This window comes from Perca fluviatilis, chromosome 4 (assembly GCF_010015445.1).
Source record: "Perca fluviatilis chromosome 4, GENO_Pfluv_1.0, whole genome shotgun sequence".
Lineage (NCBI taxonomy): Eukaryota > Metazoa > Chordata > Actinopteri > Perciformes > Percidae > Perca > Perca fluviatilis.
This window is the reverse complement of record NC_053115.1, coordinates 18,391,692-18,412,236: the sequence shown is the minus strand read 5'-3', so window position 1 is coordinate 18,412,236 and position 20,545 is coordinate 18,391,692. Positions and strand designations below refer to the sequence as shown.

The following is a 20,545-nucleotide window of genomic DNA, read 5'->3' as shown; positions in this document are numbered from 1 at the left end:
TGTATTGTGATTATTTGTCCCATGTTTCCGTTTATTTTGCTGTGGTGGTGGTAGATGTTTTTGTTGGGTTAAAGGAGATTGACTACTTACATCTTTTTAATTATTTCAGCTATTTAAATACATATATAATAAAGTAAAACAAAAGGGCAATTACCTCTCCGGGAACCATCACCTTATCGTGGTGGAGAGGTTTGTGTGTCCCTATGAACCTGAGGGCTGTGTTGTCTGGAGCTGTGTGCTCCTGGTAGGGTCTCCCAAGGCAAAGTGGTCTCAGGTGAGGGGCCAGACAAAGAACGGTTCAAAAACCCTATGAGCCAATGTAGAAGAGGTGAAGTTACCCTGCTTGGAGGAAGCCCGGGGCCCCCGTCTGGAGCCAGGCCCAGATGGCGGGCTCGTCAGCGAGCGCCTGGTGGCCGGGTTTGCCACGGAGCCCGGTCGGGCACAGCCCGAAGAAGCAACGTGGCAACTCCCTCTCCATCCCATGGGCCCACCACCTGTGGGAGGAACCGCTGGGGTCGGGTGCGCTGCTACATGGGTGGCAGTGAAGGTCAGGGGCCTCGACGGACCAGACCCAGGCAGCAGACGCTGGCTCTGGGGACGTGGAACATCACCTCTCTGTGTGGGAAGGAGCCGGAACTGGTGCGAGAGGTGGAGCGCTACCGGTTAGATCTGGTGGGGTTTACCTCTACGCAAAGTCTCGGTTCTGGAACCGTACTCCTGGATAGGGGTTGGACTCTTTTCTTCTCCGGAGTTACCCAGGGTGTGAGGCGCTGGGCGGGTGTGGGGATACTCACAAGCCCCCGGCTGAGCGCCGCTACGTTGGAATTTACCCCGGTGGACGAGAGGATCGCCTCCCTACGCCTGCGGGTTGTGGGTGGGAAAACTCTGACTGTTGTTTGTGCATATGCACCAAACAAGAGTTTGGAGTATTCAGCCTTCTTGGAGACCTTGACTGGAGTTCTGCATGGGGCTCCAGTGGGGGACTCCATTGTTCTGCTGGGGGACTTCAACGTGCACGTGGGCGATGATGGAGACACATGGAGAGGCGTGATTGGGAGGAACGGCCTCTGATCTAAACCAGAGTGGTTGTTTGTTGTTGGACTTCTGTGCTAGTCATGGATTGTCTATAACAAACACCATGTTTGAACATAGGGATGCTCATAAGTGTACGTGGTACCAGAGCACCCTAGGCCAAAGTCAATGATCGATTTTTATAATCGTTTCATCTGATCTGAGGCCGTATGTTTTGGACACTCGGGTGAAGAGAGGGGCGGAGCTCTCAACTGATCACCATCTGGTGGTGAGTTGGGTCAGGGGGTGGGGGAAGACTCTGGACAGACCTGGTAAGCCCAAACGGGTAGTGCGGGTAAATTGGGAACGTCTGGAGGAGGCCCCTGTCAGACAGACTTTCAACTCACACCTCCGGCGGAGCTTTTCGTGCATCCCTGTGGAGGCTGGGGGCATTGAACACGAGTGGACAATGTTCAAAGTTTCCATTGCTGAAGCTGCGGCGAGGAGCTGTGGTCTTAGGTGCCTCAAGGGGCAGTAACCCACGAACACCGTGGTGGACACCGGTGGTCAGGGAAGCTGTCCGACTGAAGGAGGAGTCTTTCCGGGATATGTTATCCCAGAGGACTCTGGAGGCGGTTGCAGGGTACCGAAGGGCCCGAAGGGCTGCAGCCTCTGCCGTGAAAGAGGCAAAGCAGCGGTTGTGGGAGAAGTTTGGAGAAGACATGGAGAGGGACTTTCGGTCAGCACCAAGGTGCTTCTGGAAAACTGTTTGCCACCTCAGGAGGGGGAAGCGGGGAACCATCCAAGCTGTGTACAGTAAGGATGGGACACTGTTGACCTCAACTGAGGAGGTAATAGGGCGGTGGAAGGAGCATTTTGAGGAACTCCTGAATCCGACTAATACGCCTTCTATGTTAGAGGCAGAGCTGGAGGATGATGGGGGATCATTGTCAATTTCCCAGGTGGAAGTCACTGATGGAGTCAAACAACTCCACAGTGGCAAAGCCCCGGGGATTGATGAGATCCGTCCAGAAATGCTCAAGGCTCTGGGTGTGGAGGGGCTGTCGTGGTTGACACGCCTCTTCAACATTGCGTGGCAGTCTGGGACAGTGCCAAAGGAGTGGCAGACCGGGGTTGTGGTTCCCCTTTTTAAAAAGGGGGACCAGAGGGTGTGTGCCAATTACAGGGGTATCACACTTCTCAGCCTCCCTGGTAAAGTCTACTCCAAGGTGCTGGAAAGGAGGGTTCGGCCGATAGTTGAACCTCAGATTGAAGAGGAACAATGCGGATTCCGTCCTGGTCATGGAACAACGGACCAGCTCTTCACTCTCGCAAGGATCCTGGAGGGAGCCTGGGAGTATGCCCAACCGGTCTACATGTGTTTTGTGGATCTGGAAAAGGCGTAGGACCGGGTCCCCCGGGAGATACTGTGGGAGGTGCTGCGGGAGTATGGGGTGAGGGGGTCTCTTCTCAGGGTCATCCAATCTCTGTACGACCAAAGTGAGAGCTGTGTCCGGGTTCTGGGCAGTAAGTCGGACTCGTTTCAGGTGAGGGTTGGCCTCCACCAGGGCTGCGCTTTGTCACCAATCCTGTTTGTAATATTTATGGACAGGATATCAAGGCGTAGTCGGGGTGGGGAGGGGTTGCGTTTCGGTGGGCTGGGGATCTCATCGCTGCTCTTTGCAGATGATGTGGTCCTGATGGCATCATCGGCCTGTGACCTTCAGCACTCACTGGATCGGTTTGCAGCCGAGTGTGAAGCGGTTGGGATGAGGATCAGCACCTCTAAATCGGAGGCCATGGTTCTCAGCAGGAAACCGATGGAGTGCCTACTCCAAGTAGGGAATGAGTCCTTACCCCAAGTGAAGGAGTTCAAGTACCTTGGGGTTTTGTTCGTGAGTGAGGGGACAATGGAGCGGGAGATTGGTCGGAGAATCGGCGCAGCGGGTGCGGTATTACATTCAATCTATCGCACCGTTGTGACGAAAAGAGAGCTGAGCCAGAAGGCAAAGCTCTCGATCTACCGCTCAGTTTTTGTTCCTACCCTCACCTATGGTCATGAAGGCTGGGTCATTACCGAAAGAACGAGATCCAGGGTACAAGCGGCTGAAATGGGTTTCCTCAGGAGGGTGGCTGGCGTCTCCCTTAGAGATAGGGAGAGAAGCTCAGTCATCCGTGAGGAGCTCAGAGTAGAGCTGCTGCTCCTTCGCGTCGAAAGGAGCCAGTTGAGGTGGTTCGGGCATCTGGTAAGGATGCCCCCTGGGCGCCTCCCTAGGGAGGTGTTCCAGGCACGTCCAGCTGGGAGGAGGCCTCGGGGAAGACCCAGGACTAGGTGGAGGGATTAGATCTCCAACCTGGCCTGGGAACGCCTCGGGATCCCCCAGTCGGAGCTGGTTAATGTTGCTCGGGAAAGGGAAGTTTGGGGTCCCCTGCTGGAGCTGCTCCCCTTCGCGACCCGACACCGGATAAGCGGACGAAGATGGATGGATGGATGGATGGATGGAAAAGGGCAATTCAGTCAGATTATTATTAAGATAGAGAGGGACCTGCGGAGCCCTAAACCAACTCAAAATGTGGAAAAATATGCATAAGTATCCCAATCTGTAAATGTGTAATCTGTTATTTATTAACAGACATTTTTATGATAACAGTCAAAAACAGACATTATTACAGTAACAGTCAGAGTAGTAGTGAAGTCATATTCAATTCCTGTGTCAACAACATACTATATATTATAACATAATTCTTAAGTCTTAAAAACTTTGTAGTGTATCGCTCTAAAACATGTTGGTGAATTACTTTGTTTTAAAAGCCACGTTTCCCTCAACTCTGGCTCCTGATTCTCTTTTCCATCACTTCTCATTTACACACACTTGCATCATAAAAAAGTCCTCTGCACCTTTGCAGGGGGATTCATACAATTGTGTAGTGTACCTGAGTTCAGGTATGTATCGTGTAAAAATCTTTATTACTGCCTCATGGTCACAGGAAGTGAAACACCACGTCACACCAATTAGTTGATACTAATTGATGCTTTCACTTTTGATGGAAACGTTTCATATCGTGGTACATGGTACCGGTCTCCAGCAAGATGGTCTAATTTTCAGTGGTTAACCATTTTATTTGACAACCAAACAAATGATAACGGGTTATCTGTTGGTTTGTTGATGGTCACTCTCATTAGTCTCTCGGGGAAGTTTGTTAATCACATCCTTACCGAAACGTTTAAATTCCCTCATTGTGATTAAATCACCTAACTCAGACCTTTTTAATCGTATAATTTATTCAAACATCAATAAATTAAACTTGTTGAAGTTCAAAAATAGATTAAAGAAATAATTACTTGACCAATACAGAAAATAATAGACCGAAACACAGGAATGGAATTGTAATGTAAAGGTATTGTTGTAAGTTATTGTAAGACCTGAAAAATTGTATGCTGTAATTGCATATCTATTTGCTTTGTAATAATTTGATTTTGTGAAATAGGGGCAGGACCAAATAAGCTTTTTGCTACTTCTTGAACTAATCCTTATTTATTTTTATTTTTTTTGTTAAATTCTGATTGTGTTTTATTTTGTGGTTTTAATTTTGTTTTCGTTTGCAACAGTGTTGGTTGTTCGAGATAAAAATAAAAATGAAGAGCAGGAAATTATGCATGTGTTCACCATGGGAGTTGTTACTTGTATTTATTGTAAATATAATAATAATAATAATAAGCTCAGTTTACCTGCAAAATCGTAACACCAAACTGCTTCCACATATCCAGCAATATGGATAATATTAAAGATTTTCTTTTCTTTTTATTAATGATTTGCAAAACCTATCTGTTGTTTTTACAAATTAATCATTCATATGTGAATTCACAAATGGCTTAAGCCATATATTTGTGAGGTTAAATTTTCGTATTGAATGACCTCAAAACCAGCAAATAGCTGTAAACTACACGCCACAGCCTTACATTAACAGAACTGTTTCTGCGGCTGGGAGGTTAATGTCTTACATAACGTGTAATAACCACAGCAGTTCACACAGTATGATACGATGTTTGATTCATGGAGGCCTGTGCAGCAGCTGGTGAGCAGCCTCAGTGGCTCCTGCTCCTGCTTGCTGATCCGCGGCACATGCTCAGTTATGTACACCCAGACAACTTTGAAGGCTTAGCTGTGGCTGCTGAGGTCATTGCACTGGGAAAGAAAATAGACCGACTCCCTCCACTATACCGCCTCCATTTTGAATAGCCATGTAATGGGGGATTCGCATAGTTTTTGTGTGTATCGCCCACTGCGCTGCGTAGTGTCAACAAGCCACATCCAAACAGCCTTCGACATGGACGACCTGTTCAGTCCGCGGAGGTAACTTGATTAACTTATATTTTGCATTTATATGTTTGTTGTTATGTATTAAATATGTCTTTCAGTGTCTTGTATCGTTACTTTAAGAGACGTTTGTATGAAATAGTCGGAGTGTCAGTGGTCACGAAGTTCGTATCTGGCTAACAAGCTAACCAAATAACAGCGTAATGTTACTGTCTCGTTAGCAGCTAGCCGCTCCTGCTGGAAAATGTTTTTTTTTTGTTGATCGCTTTAATGTAGCTAACAGTTATTTCTGCAGCTATTGTTTTAAATAATGTCAGTAATGCAGATTAACCATATACATCGTTTAATAAACCAGCTGTTATTTCCTCTGGGCTTGGCGTGTATTGACATGGGTCGTTGTCGCTATTTGTAACGATATGTATGGCAATGGCATGTTCTGCATGATAACATTTATATTTATTATTGATTGCATACTTTAGCTAACAGTTAACCAGGAGACGGAGCCAGACAGCTACTGTCAACCTGTTAGGAGCTCCAAAGTAGCACACACTGTTCTTGTAATGGTGACCGTAAAAATTAGCAGCTCTTTTATGACTGATTGACAGTCTTCTACGGTTCTAGCGTCGGATTTCATTCATATAATATAAGGAAACGTCGCAGGTCACAGCTGAGATTGGTTCACAGTGATGGAGGGGCGGGATGGTATTCTGCTGCTGAAATCGCTGTGTGCAGTGGGAGGGAAGCTTCTCTGACAGCCAAGTTAAAGCTGGACATATTGATCATACGTCTATGTACTGTAGCTACACAACTAACTATAACGTTACAGCGTTAGAGACCCGCTAATCAACAGTTCATAGCAGACTGACTTAACTGTGTGAACACAATTATATTTACTCTTCCTTTATTCTTAACACTTTGCCGATGTCAAGACTGTAGGTTGCAAATTAATATTAATGCACATGATGACATTTTTTGTTTCAGGAGCCTGAACAGCACACAGGGCGAGATAAGAGTGGGACCAAGTCATCAGGTACACCCTGTTGAAATATTATTTGTCATATTTGAATGAAATGAAGTTTTGAAATTATTAATACACTTCTATATCCAAAAGTTAAAATACTTTATTTTTTGGGGGGGTGGGGGGGGGAGTTAGAGAAGTATGTGTACCTGCTGAGTGTAATGTTAGGTCCTATTGGCCTGTTATTGTTATCATTATCATTATGAAACTAGTCAGACCTGTCTGTTCGGTGTGCTTTGTTTGCATCTCATACAGTATGTATTACATAATTAATGGGCCTTTCCTTGAATAAATACATTATTATTATGTGAATCTGATTCTAGCAGGTACTATTACCAAACATCAGCAAAAGTCTATTTGATTATAACAAAATCCTTTATCCATTAATTACTTGAGTTACACATGGTAATAATACACATTTTTGACATTTGAATCACTCTTAAAATGTAAATTACTGTTGAATGTTTTCTAAAGTGCTTGCATTTGTGCCCTGTAATTCTCCCTTTTTAAAACCTTAATCTTGGCAGGACATTCAGCTGCTGTTCTTTAAGGTGGTCTAATGAGTGTTGGTTGCTGTTTTTGTTAATTCTATGGTTTCACTATAGGCCAAACTGCCAGAGTTGCAGCTGCGGTCTGCTCCTGGCTTACAGACTCAGACAGAGAGTGAGGAACTGATGTGGATGCCTGGGGTCAATGACTGTGACCTTCTCATGTACCTCAGAGCTGCCAGGTCAGTGTCTGCACTATACTGCTTAACATCACTAGTACTACGGTCAACTTGGTCAGTTGTGAGTTGTGTATAAAGGTTGGCACCTTTGCAAAAAGGGGCAAAATATTTTTGGAGAATTTTACAATCAACAACGATAATTAACCTGCAGCCATGTCCTTACTGAGCAACAAGATGCAGGTGCTATTTAATGCTTTAATGAATAGCCCTTACTATGTTACTTACCTATAAACAAATACTACTTCACTATATGTCAAACCAGTACTAATGGGAGGCGGCCTCTAGCTCACCCAGTAAGGGCGTTCGCCCCATGTAGGCGGAGTCCTTTGCAGCGGTGCGGGTTCCGACCTGCTGCCCTTTGCTGCGTGTCATCCACCATCTCTTGCCCCCTTTCCTGTCTATCCACTGTCACTCTAATAAAGGGAAAAGCCCCAAAATAACCAGTATTACTTACTAGCTTTTTGACAAGGGTAATCAAAAAAGTGTCACAAATGGGGAAGTACTTGCAAAACGAAACCTTCTTGGTCTGGTTATGTGAATGTCCGTGTGAAAGCACCCTGCGTATAGTCTACTTTCTCTATTTACCTGATTAATGTCATGCAACTAAGAAATGTGGTTTTAATTGGGGGAAGGGATTAAGAGAAACACTGTTCACCTGTACTCTTAAAGGAACACGCTGACTTACTGGGACTTTAGCTTATTCACCGTAACCCCCAGAGTAAGACAAGTCCATACATACCCTTCTCATCTCCGTGCGTACTGTAACGCTGTCTGACGCCCCCAGCGGCAGCAGTCCAGCACAGATCCTGCAGGTGAATGGTTCCAGTAATCCTACTGCTCCGAATAAGTGACAAAATAACGCCAACATTTTCCTATTTACATGTTGTGCAGTGTTTCCTCTAGGATTTTTTTTAGCAGTGGGGGCAGATCTGTTGGACCCGTCCCGTCCCGCCGCCAAATGTTTTACATATTAAACGGAACTGACACTTCGCTGCAACACAAACGCATATATTTATTCACCTCTATTCACACACAATGAGGCATATTTTCATTTTGTTTTGATTGAACTGTATTTTTGAGGAACTGTAGGTCTACAAAATGATTTTTACAAGAAATTCTTCATAGGGAAACCAAAACTCAAAGTAGGCTATAGTATGAAACCATTCATAATGAAACTAATTGCATATTTGCCTCAGTGGCAAAATTGGCAGCCTTGCTGTGTGCATTTGATTATTCTTGGCTTTCGGAAAAATAACTCTAAGGCTCGGTTATAGGACAATTCAGAAAGAGGTGGCCCATTAATGCCGAGTAGCATACATGCTGCTAGATGGTCCCCCTGTGGCCTGGACTTTTGAAATGTGTAATAACTTTGCTAAATAAAAAAAAATACAATCCTGCTGGTACCTGACTTTTCCTTAAAGAGTCCGTATTTTCTTTTAAATACATAAAAAGGCTATATACATTACACAAAAGGCAAAGAAAATACAATCACTTTTACCTATTGCTTAGTAGTAATCATAGTATCTGTCAGAGAAACGTAACTAGTCTCGAGTAACAATGTGGGCATTAAGGGCATTAAGGTGGTAAGTGGGCAGAAGAGAGATAGAGAAAGAGGAAGCAGACGTCTTGTAGATGCAACCGGAGCAGAGTTAGTGGTTATTCATGTTATAACGTGGGCCCTGGAGGTAACGAGTCTCCCCTGGTTTTCTGACCACCGTCGAAAACGAAGAGATCAGGAAAGGTTAACCCATTGAAGATTTTAACAGCTTATTAGCGTGCCTCATCTGTTGACATTTCCGAATGCCTTCCTACAGTTGCTTAATAAAAAAGGGCTTTCCACACAAACAAATGTAGCCTACATGTGTCATTAGTATGAGGAAAAAATTTGATATTAACTGTGTCGGGCTCGGACACAAATTTCTTAATGCCTGTCGGACTCCAGCTGGGTTCGGTCACGGCTCTGTCCGACGCGGGCCGGGCTCGGACAGAAAAATTCGGCCCGATCCGGACTCTAGTGGGCATCACCGATGCGCTGAAGGCAAAGCCAGAGTCGGTAACGTAGGCTACGGCGTGGATGGACTCTGTTCTGAATCAGAAGAAAAGCACCGGGCGCTCGCTCTGTGAAAGGCGCGGTACACGTAGATGGCCGGTAGCTGTCTACGTGTTCATATAACTTTATACATGCTACAACTGGCTGGAATCATTGCGCACATCCTCTCCAAGGAGTGCACCAGCTGTAAAATGTCCCGGAGGAAGTTCATGCAGCAACTGGCAGAGGAGCTGAGAGCGGAGTTTATGGAGGAAAAAAAGGAAAGCGGCGCACGGTCCGAGCAGCGGCGCACGGTCCGAGCAGCGGCGCACGGTCCGAGCAGCGGCGCACGGTCCGAGCAGCAGCGCACGGCGTAGCGCACCACAGACACCAAAACGGAGGCAGTGCAGGTTAGGTTATAAATGTTCAAATAACATAGGCCTACTTTTAATTGTTATTTGGCTGTGAATTATGTTGAATGAATTTCCCCCAATATTTTTCGGGACATGAATGTTTGAAATAATCACGTTTTAGCCTAGGGCCTACTATGCCATGATATCAGGGGCGTTGTATTGAATCAACAGCCACGTGCAATTTAGCTAGCAGGTGAAGGTGAAACTAATAATGTGCAATAACTACAGACTAATACAGGCTTAAGTGAACTGACAACATAAGTTATACGACTTACAGTTCTCAAGGATGCACACATGCCATCTCAACTGGGTCCTCTGGACAGTGTGGCACGCTGCCCACTCGCGTTGTGAAGCGTGTGTCCGCGTTCTGTAACAATCACTGCTGATAGACGGCTTTTTGTTTTCATTTTCTACATTTCTGTAACCGTGGCGTGGCGGAACGCCACTTGCCAATCAACATAGAGGAAACACTGTTGTGATTTGGGGGGGAAGTAAGAGCATAAGTAATAACCATCTTAACCGTTTTTTAAACAAACCGGAAATATATTCTCAGACAGGCTTGCTGCAAAGCAAATCATTCCGCCCAAGTACTATATTCTTCCGCCTGAGAGTATAGTTCCCGGTTTGTTTACGGTTAGAAGATGGCTGTGTCTCATGTTACGTTGTTTTTTGTACACGCTGTGACTCTACAAATCACAACATGTAAATAGGAACATGTTGGCGTTATTTTGTCACTTATTCGGAGCAGTAGGATTACTGGAACCATTCACCTGCATGTTCTGTGCTGGCCTGATGCCGCTGGAGCTGTCAGACAGCGTTACGGCATGCACGGAGATGTATGGACTTGTCTAACTCTGGGGGTTACGGTGAATAAGCTAAATTCCCAATAAGTCGGCGTGTTCCTTTAAGCATTTCAGAATCACTCCTTGGAATCAGGCTAAATATTAAACTAGGAAAGTGTAAAAATGCACCCTCAATGTCTATTTCACCTCTTTATTTTTCAAGGAGCATGGCAGCGTTTGCCGGGATGTGTGATGGTGGATCCACAGAGGATGGATGTTTAGCAGCCTCCCGTGATGATACCACACTCAACGCACTCAACATGGTGCGGAAAACAACTTGAATTATATTCATCAGTATCCAGTAAATTCAAAGACCCAAAATATTGCATTGCAGATTTACAAACATCTATGTTTTCATCAATTCTAGCTACATGCCAGTCATTATGATGCAGCAAAAGCTCTCCAGCGTCTGGTTAAGAAGCCTCTGCCGAAGCTTATTGAGAAATGCTGGTCGGAGGATGATGTGGTGAGACAACTTTTAGCTATTAATGGTGATGAAAATGACGCAAACTGTTTATACTTAGCATGTTTAACAATGCAGTGAGTTTAATATAAAAGTTCTCTGATCAGAAATTGGCAGTTTACTCAACTTTTTTCACTTTAGTATGATACAAGCCTGCAGTAAAAGTGTTTTTTAACCGCTACCTTAGTTTTGAATGGAAAATCAGTCTAGTACTTTGTTATAATAACTATGTCAGACATATATGTTTAATAAATGCTCCTATGGATATTATGAGATTAACATTATCTATACAGGGGCCTTTTGTTTCGCAGCTGTATATCATTCAGTTTTATCCACCACCAACCATTCCCTCTTTTTTTTCCCAACAGAAACGCTTCATCAAAGGCCTGAGACAGTATGGAAAGAATTTCTTCCGCATCCGGAAAGACTTTCTGCCCAGCAAAAAGACTGTAATTGAACACTATGTTTCTGCGTACAGAACAATTCGTTATGCATGCAGTAATTTCATTGTAGCTATATCTTTATATGTCTAACTTGGATTGTTCCTAAAAGTGCCGTGTTCTTCTCATCAGGGGGAGCTGATCACTTTCTATTACCACTGGAAGAAAACTCCTGAGGCTGCAGGAACAAGAGCTTATCGACAGCAACGACGACAGCCGTCCTCTCGCAAAGCAAAGACTCGCTCTGCGACAGTTCCTGTAACCCCATCGCGAAATTATTCAGGTGAACACTTAGTGTTCAATGTTTTGTTTCCCCTATTACATGCCGATCTTCACAGTTGTGCGGTCGCTAAGTGTGCAGTCATATGAAAGGGACGTCTTCATTGAAGCTGATCTTCTCCTTTGCAGTGGATGCGAGTTCCGCCAGTGAGGATGATCTTGATAGTGAAGACAGTGAACAGGAAGTCAAGAGCTGCAGCCACTGTGGCACAACAAGTGAGTACACGTCTTTGTTTGTGATTAATCAAATTCTGCCCAGCATTTTTAATACATACTTGATAATGCTTTAAACAGTTTGTGAAACTTTTGCCTAAAGCATTTTATCCCAAAACAGGTTCTAAGGATTGGCACCAGGGGCGTAGAGACAACCCGTTGCTATGCACGACTTGTCGCACATACGAAAACAAACATGGTTGTCTGCCGCCAGCTCCAAAATCTGCAGGCGCTCCATTCATGTTTAAACCTGTTAAAGAGGAAGAAGAGGTGAACAGCAAGCATGGCATGAGGACGCGGCGAAGCAGAGCACCTGTAAGCCTGAGGCTAGCAGATCAATCCCATCATCTTTACTGCTAGTAATGAGCATTCAAAAGAAATTGTAGTTCAATAAAATAAAATGTCTTGTCTTGTTCACAAGGTTTCACTTACTGTGAAACATGTCTTTTTTGCATGTGTTTTACCAAAATAAACTACTGATTATTTAAATTTCTTTTAAAGCAGCTGTCAACATTAAGAAGTGGCCACAGGAGGCTGACAGGATCCCCCACCAGTGAGGATCAGCAGTCGAGTAGCCAGCCCTCTCCAAGTGGAGCATCTTCGAATTCTTTGAGATCGTCATCCACAGATAATAAGAATGAATCCAGCAAGAAGACAAACAAGGTAAACATAATCTACACATTTTCATATAGATGCTGGACCTATGTGACATTATCTTATCAGACCAGCTGGATTGTTTGCATATTATTCTGACGAGGAACTCTTCAAAGAATTCAGCCGTTGAGTTGATGAAAGGTTAGTTAGTCCCAACCTACATGTAACGGAAATCATACATGCACATTATATGTAAGTGATTTAAACAATGTGGCCCTTGAGGATACACGTAATGCTGCTGCAGCCATAGATGCTTGTTGAATATCACTCGTTAAGGTTTTGTGTCAGTCATCATCACAGTTTTCTGTCAGTAATTAACACCACTGTGTAAATCATGCTGTGTCCACAGAAGATAAAAGAGGAAGTAACGTCACAAAAGACAACAAAACGTGTACGGGAGAGTCCTGCTCAGGAGCATGACGAGCCTGAAAAAGTTACACCTAAAAGGCCGAAGACACAGGTGAGATGCTACACTTTATGTCAAATATCATTTGGGTAAAAACTTCTCCAAAGGTGCGATTTTGTGCAGCAGGAACAGTGAACGTCAGTCCTAAACTGTCATAAAAAATTCTGCAATGAGTTTCAAAGTGTAAGTAGGGCTGCCACAATCATAACATTTTAGTTGACAGGCAATTGCGATTAACAATTGAATTGTCTTTTTCTGTTAATTTTATGCCACACAGCGGTGCTGGCTTTGCAACTAGACCTAACTCGATGTTGACATTTTCAGTGGCTGCTCATCAAAACGATGCAGTCGTTAGCTTGTTCTAAAACTGTTGTGAAGGAAGAAAAGAATAAACTTTATTATTCGTCACATACAGTCGTACAGTACAAGGTAGTGAAACTCAATCTCTGCATTTAACCCATCCTAAGCAAGTGAGCCGCCCAGGCTGACCTAATGTAATGAAAAAGTTATTCAAGACAGTTAGTTAATGTAGAAGGAGGCTTAATTTTATTTTTAAAAGTTAATATTAGGGCTGTGCAATTAATCGAAATGTAATCGTGATTATGATTTTGGCTCCCAATGATCACAAAAACAGAAAAATCGAGAAACAATTATTTAGCTTTGCAAGTAAACTCTTATTTTCTCTTGTGTTCTGAATGAAATAATAAAGTTTAAATAGGACAAGTATTAAGGCATTTTTCACAGTTATGTTTTTTTTTTATTGTTGATTTATTTAACTTTTTCCACTGTTTTTAAGTTCAATAATTGCAACATCTTTCCAGAAGTCAACGAGTAATCATGTTAAATTATCGTGATTTCAGTATTGACCGAAATAAACGTGATTATATTTTTTTCCATAATCGAGCAGCTCTAGTTAATATGCAACAGAGCAACGCAAAGCCAGTATTAACCGTTCCTGGTTCAGCTTCTAGACTGTGGTGGGAAGCACATGGGAGACTTTGTTTTGCCTCCAGTGCCGAAGTTGATTCTCATTTCGGGGCTAACCAGCTTCACTTTACCGAGCAGTTGGGAAGCAAGACACAGGAACTTTACTTGGTCTTGAGGAGCTACAGAATTTATTAATAGACTAAACTGAAACATGAATTGTACATTTATTACCACTTTGACAACTTTACTGCTAATGTATTCTCCGCTCTTATTACCAACACCTCTCTCTCTCTCTCTCTCTAATAGTAATCGTATTTTGCTCGGTGTGAATTGGTTACATCATTTGTTTGTTTGTTCCTCCAGGATGCACAGGGCTCGCGGTCAGAGGGAGAGGCCGAGGTAGAGGAGGAAAGCTCTTCAGAAAGCCGCAGTGTTCAGGACGACGGCAGCAGTGACACCAAAGACATCGATCAGGACAACCGCAGCTCCTCTCCCAGCATTCCCAGCATTCCCAGCCCTCAGCAGGGCAACGAGAGCGACTCTGACTCATCTGCCCAGCCGAACGGTGGCCCATCAGAGCCTGTTGCTACTGCTGCTGTGCCGGCTGACGCACTAGTCCCACAGGCCCTCCCCTCTCAGGGCAATCCCATCACTCCTCAGCCAATGCAAAGCACCCCCCCTGTTGATCCTGCTCAGAGCCCCCCCCCTCCTTCTCAGGACCCCCCTCAGCCAGCTGCCGGTCAGTCAGCTGCCACAGTAGGCCCAAACAGCCGACCACAGCCCGCCTCTCACTCTCTTTATGGTTTACCAAATCTTCCTTCAGCACTGGCTCAGGATTCTCCTCTTTCTCCAGCATTTCAGGTCCCACCTGCTCTCAACTCTGCACAGTCTCTGCAGCCTCATGGCCCATCACCTCAGGCCCCCCAGCGACCCCCTCCCTTCTTTAGGGAGTCTCAGCTCCCCCAATCTCCTCTATCTGGTCCACAAATCAAGCCTCCTCCCACCACTCCAATTCCACCTTCACACAAACAGATGCCACACCAGTCTGCTACACCTTTCCCTCAGATGCCCTCCAATCTCCCCCCTCCCCCTGCTCTAAAGCCACTCAATTCTCTTCCCAACCAGCATCCTCCAGGTGCCCCCCCTCCTCCTCTTCAGCTCATGCCAATGCCTTTGCCAATGCAGTCGCTTCCTACCCAGCTTCCAGTGATCTCTCAGGTGCAGACCCACCCTGGAAAAAGCATGACTTCCTCTCACCCACCGGCCGCAGCCTCACACCCTCTCACCTCTGTAACATCTTCTGCTATTGGCCCTGTCCCGAGCCTCAAGCCTGCATTCCAACCTCTTCCTCTGAGACCCTCACCGAGCACCGCAGCAGGGGGATCACACATTCAGATTAAAGAAGAGCCATTGGATGAGATAGAAGAGGCTGAAAGCCCACCCTCTCCACCTCGGAGCCCCTCGCCAGAGCCCACCATTGTCAACATGGCAAGCCATGCCAGCCAGTCTGCACGGTATGTTGGAAGACATTCTTTTTTAGGACAATCACCACAAAATAATTGTATAACTCATCTTGTAAAATTGGAAGGTTTTCAGATTGCTATGCATTGTTGTGAAAACTGCTATACCACAGTGTTTAAATAACAATGCCTCTTTGTTTTATTTACTTTTATTATACGTGTGAGTATCAAATGCGCAATTTAAAGAAAAAATACACCAGTCCTACCAATTATGACAACATTTTACTTAACCTAGAAGCAACACAAGTAGTCCAGACGTTTCAAACAAAATCCCTAAAACCTGCAATAACTGACCACTTGGGGGCAGTCGAAAAAAAGCTGTGAACACAAACTAGTTAGCATACTGTTGCCTTTTTCCAGCAGATGAAGAGCAACACTAACATTCATTGGAAGCTAATTTGACAAATGGAAGTCCGATGTTCGTTATCGTTTTAGTTCTGGTTTGGTCTCCACCACTTCCTGAGGAAAATGTACGTTCACCAGCTAGTCGCTAACTGTCTTGTCTTGGGCTTTGGAGTAATTTCTGCTGAAAACAGCTGCCCGCTGCTGATCACAACGGCGCTGTGAGAGCAATGAGAGAGAAATAAAATAGTAAAGTCGCAGGCCGGAAAACTAAAACAATGAGCTGAAAGACGAAAGTTTTGTAAAGCTGAAATGGACTGTAGAGTCTTCATCACTTGGAGCCACCCCTTTCATATACAAGTAGTCATGTTAACCATTGTTGCTTTTGTTTTCCTTTACAAATAAGTGGTTCACATAATACATTTAAACTGTGGACTTGTCTGATTGCTGGTGGTGTTCCCATTAAACTTTGTAAAGGCAGTTCTTGCAGAGTTAAATGATTCCCAGATCTCATTATATCTCTCTGTCAGTATAACTGATAGGAATTGTTTCCAAAACTACCTTTTAAATGAATCATTATTCTGTGTGAAAGTTGCGATTATGTGTGAAAGATTATTAGTCATACTCAAAAGAAAATGCACATCTGTTATTTCTTTCAGGTTTATCAAACACCTGGATCGTGGTTACAACTCCTGTGCCAGAACAGACCTGTTCTTTACTCCACTTTCAGCCTCCAAGCTGGCCAAGAAAAGGGAAGACGCAGTTGAAAAGTCCAGGAGAGAGGCTGAGCTCAGTGCTCGACAAGAACGTGAAAGGGAAAAAGACAGAGAGAGAGAGAGAGAAAGGGAGGCAGACAGAAATGCTGTGAGTGCGACAGTCCATTCGTTCCTTTTTTTTTTAACATCTTCTTTGTCACAAAACATGTATTGAGTTGTAACGCGAGTTATCTCACACACTGTCTTTGCTTACAGAGAGCCTCCAGTTCGTCCCACGACAGTCGCATGAGTGATGTTCAGATGACGGTTCAGGGCCACGGGCGCCCCTCCTTTGAGCAGCCGCCCACCACTGTAGCCGCTGTGCCCCCATACATTGGCCCTGATACACCTGCTCTGCGCACCCTGAGTGAATATGCCCGACCTCATGTCATGTCGCCCAACAACCGGAACCACCCTTTCTATGTGTCACTGAGCCCTGGCGACCCCTTGCTGGCCTACCACATGCCCGGCCTGTACAGCGCTGAACCCAGCCTTAGAGAGCGCGAGCTCCGAAACCTCCGAGAGAGGGAGCTCCGCGAGAGGATGAAGCCTGGCTTTGAGGTCAAGCCCCAAGACATGGAAACGTTACACCAATCAGCCAACCCCATGGAGCACTTTGCCCGACACGGGGCCATCGGTCTTCCCCACATACCCGGGCCTCCCCACCACTTTGCACCCTTTCATCCCGGGCTGCACCACCTGGAGCGGGAGCGGATGGCGCTGGCAGGACCTCAGATGCGCCCGGAGCTGAGTTACGCAGAGCGACTCACTGCAGAGCGGCTTCACGCAGAGAGGATGGCATCTGTGGCGACCGACCCTGCTGCCAGGCTACAGATGCTCAATGTGACGCCACATCATCACCAGCACTCTCACATTCACTCCCACCTCCACCTGCACCAACAGGATCTCCTCAGTCAAGGTGAGTTTGGACTTATTGACTTATTATTATTGACTTTATGGGTTTTGCTAAGTTAATTAGTCGGCATTAATATATCCGGTTGGGTGAAGTTGACCTTCATTTACTGTATGATTTTATTTCTTCGTCCAGGTTCAGGCCCTCATCCCCTAGACCACCTGGGAACAGGACCACGTTTTGCCAGGTTCCCCTTCCCTGGCGGCCCGATTCCCAATGCTTTACTCAGCGAGCTTCCTCATGATCATGAGATGCTGCGCCACCCACTGTTTGGTTCGTAATCTCAACCCACAGCCTACCACTTGAATCTTTTCTGAGTCCATCTCCTCCAAATTTGGTCTTTTTATGTGTCTTCCATAGGAGCTGCATATCAACGAGAGCTGCAGGGCCATATTCCCCAGTCTGCTGCTCATCAGCTCCAGGCCATGCATGCTCAGTCTGCAGAGCTGCAGAGGATGGCTATGGAGCAGCAGTGGCTGCATGGGCATCACCTGCATGGAGGCCCTCTCCCGAGTCAGGAAGATTATTATAGGTGAGGCTTTTCAATGTCTTATCTTACACTAGAGAGAAAAGAAATTAGGATCTTTCAGTGATTAAAAAGCATCACATTATTATCGTAGCTATGCAGCTTAAAGTGATGGTTCGGAGTAATTTCACCCTAGGGTCCTTTGCACCACGACCTCGAGCCAAACAAGAAGAAGAAGCTTTTTTTACCTGGATCGAACATTGGGAGAGTTAGCGTTATTAGCTGGTTAGCTTAGTGCAGGCGCTAATGGATCCAACTGTGTATTTCCTATGTTACCCCACTAATAATGCCCAAAATGATACCAAACTTCTACACTAGTACAAATAGGTTATGTACTCATTAAAACAATGGATTGGAAAGTTTGTAAGTACACCAGAAGTTTATTTATAGAACACTTGGCTGTTGGCTTCTGCTCTCTGCTGCTACTGCTACCGGCAGTAAGAGTGCTTAGGGACGTCTACAAATTACAACACTGAAAAATATTTATTAATTTAACTTATTTTTATAAATTAAGTGTTGTAGTACAAATAGCAAGAGAGAAATTATAATTGAGGTAAGTTTGGAGACACTTCCTACCTTATTTAATCATTAAATTAATACATATTTTTGTTGTATCTTTTTTCGGTGTTGTAATTTGTAGACGTCCCTAAGCACTCGTCTTACTGCCGGTAGCAGTAGCAGCAGAGAGCGGAAGCCAGCAGGCAAGTGTTATTTAAATAAACTCCTGGTGTACTTACAAACTTTCCAATCCATTGTTTTATAAGTGCATAACCTATTTGTACTACTGCAGAAGTTTGGTATCATTTTGGGCATTGTTAGTGGGGTAACTTACAAAATACACAGTTGGATTCATTTGCGCCTGCACTAAGCTAACCAGCTGATAACGCTACTCTATGCTAACTCTCCCATTGTTCGATCCAGGTGAAAAAAGCTTCTGGGGGGGTGTTTGGTTCGAGGTCATGGTGCAAAGGACCCTAGGGTGAAATTACACCGAACCATCACTTTAATGGGACTTCATAATATGTCAAATCCCTTCGTATTTGTGCATTTGTTGTTAACATTTTCTCCACTATGGAGCCAAAATTATCAACATGATTCCACATTGCTCAGTTAAACTCACGTAAAATGTGTTTCACCGCAAAAGTGTTTACCTTGTTTCTTTGTTTCTGTTTTCTAAAAGCCGTCTGAAGAAAGAAGGTGACAAGCCATCTTGAGTGCCAGGTGGTGCATGCCCTGAAATCCTATACTCATACCCAATAGAATACTGTGTACTTTAAAGACTGTAAGAAAATATTTGTCGGTCCATTTTTTTTTTTTTTTTTTATATATATATATTTTAGAAAAATCTTTGTGGATCTTTATGTGCATTCCTTGTTAGCACTTAATGGGACTGTCAAAGTCTGTCTGAGATTTCCACATCACTTTAGACTTTATACTGGTTTTATTAGCAACATAATGAACAATCTCACTCATTCATGTGTGATTTAAAGTGACAGATTTTCTCTAACAACAATCACTGTAAAACTGTTTCATATGCAGTGATAAGAATTAGCTAAAATATAGCTCTTATAAAGGATATGACAACAGACTGACTTTGGTGTTAAGTTTAAATATCTATGATTTCTAAATGATTTCCTTGTACAGAATGACATTTAAATCTGTGTTTGAATGATTGTAACGACCTAGCATGACATAGCCTTCCTTTTTTCACAAAACTAGAATAGAAAGTTGCATTGTGGTGTTTAGACTTTGAAAGCATATTAGAGGTTCTGTTCACTCTTAAATCTGCTAAATATTTGTCTAAATCCTAAAGTTTTATATATCAAGATATCTTTTCACAGTATAACCGAAGCTTTTATTCGCTCATTTTTGAGATTGTAAATATTACATGTTTACAATGTTCTATAAGAATAAGTACTATTGATATAGCAGTAGATGTGGACACTTGACCCTCGATTCAGCACGATAGCAGTAAATCATAAGCTAAAACAGTATATAGTATTATAAGGAGAGATCGTTGTTAATTGGACCATGATCTGTCGCTACAGACAGAAGGTTTTATTAGAATGATGTATTCACATTGTTTTGATGAGATTAACTGAATTGGAGAGAAACTAAATCTTAAGCATTTTGATGGAATTTTTAAAAGAACTGCCTCTAAATTCAATATTTATGTGACATAATATGAAAGTGTATCCATTGCATATTTATTTCAATAAATAATTCTGCAATGACATTCTCTTTGCACTTGGGAGTTCCTCTGTACCAACAGCCTGTGGTATACACAATTTATTAGGCATACCGAGCTGAAACTAATGTCGTCTAAAACAACAGTCCTCCAGTAAATTCTACCTTCATGAAGGTTATAATGATCTGTTTTTGTTGAAACTGTTATACTGTAGAGAGGTGTTTTGATTCACCTGTATGGTCATTTTGGAGGATGTAGTTTCTGGTTCTGTTGAAAGAAATTCCATTCTACTGACAGGTGTTTCTTTTATTTTGTCCAGCCCATTAATATCAATAAGGGCTAAATACCAGGTAAACCTTAGCCCGGATGCCAGCCGAACTTAGCCCCGCCCACAACATTTGAGGTAGGGAATCTGAGTATGACGACGTCAGGCTAGGTAACCCTCTCTGCATAATGTAATGTATTAGACTGCATTAGTGTTAGCCTAGGTGTACCTAATAAACTGGCAACAGTGGGTTTACGCTGTGAAAATAACCGTATAGTTCCTGTTAGCGCTGTTT

General features: G+C 44.0%; 1 protein-coding gene across 3 annotated transcripts; it reads left to right on the top strand.

The window, feature by feature from the left end:
• The first annotated feature begins 4,886 nt into the window (after positions 1-4,886).
• rereb (arginine-glutamic acid dipeptide (RE) repeats b) lies at positions 4,887-20,519 on the top strand. Of its 3 annotated transcripts, none has more exons than XM_039797794.1 (17): positions 4,887-5,366; positions 6,312-6,360; positions 6,954-7,078; positions 10,523-10,622; positions 10,727-10,825; positions 11,191-11,271; positions 11,395-11,545; positions 11,671-11,757; positions 11,876-12,069; positions 12,259-12,417; positions 12,758-12,868; positions 14,105-15,255; positions 16,263-16,467; positions 16,575-17,277; positions 17,407-17,544; positions 17,632-17,803; positions 18,978-20,519. In XM_039797794.1, exons 1-17 carry the CDS (start codon positions 5,260-5,262, stop codon positions 19,009-19,011), a joined length of 3,666 nt encoding a protein of 1,221 aa, XP_039653728.1. In that variant the 5' UTR covers positions 4,887-5,259; the 3' UTR covers positions 19,012-20,519. The 3 variants fall into 3 exon arrangements, with proteins under 3 accessions (XP_039653728.1, XP_039653726.1, XP_039653729.1); XM_039797792.1 differs by having other exon boundaries at positions 12,256-12,417; XM_039797795.1 differs by lacking the exon at positions 18,978-20,519 and adding an exon at positions 18,438-18,498 and having other exon boundaries at positions 12,256-12,417.
• The last annotated feature ends 26 nt before the right edge of the window (positions 20,520-20,545 follow it).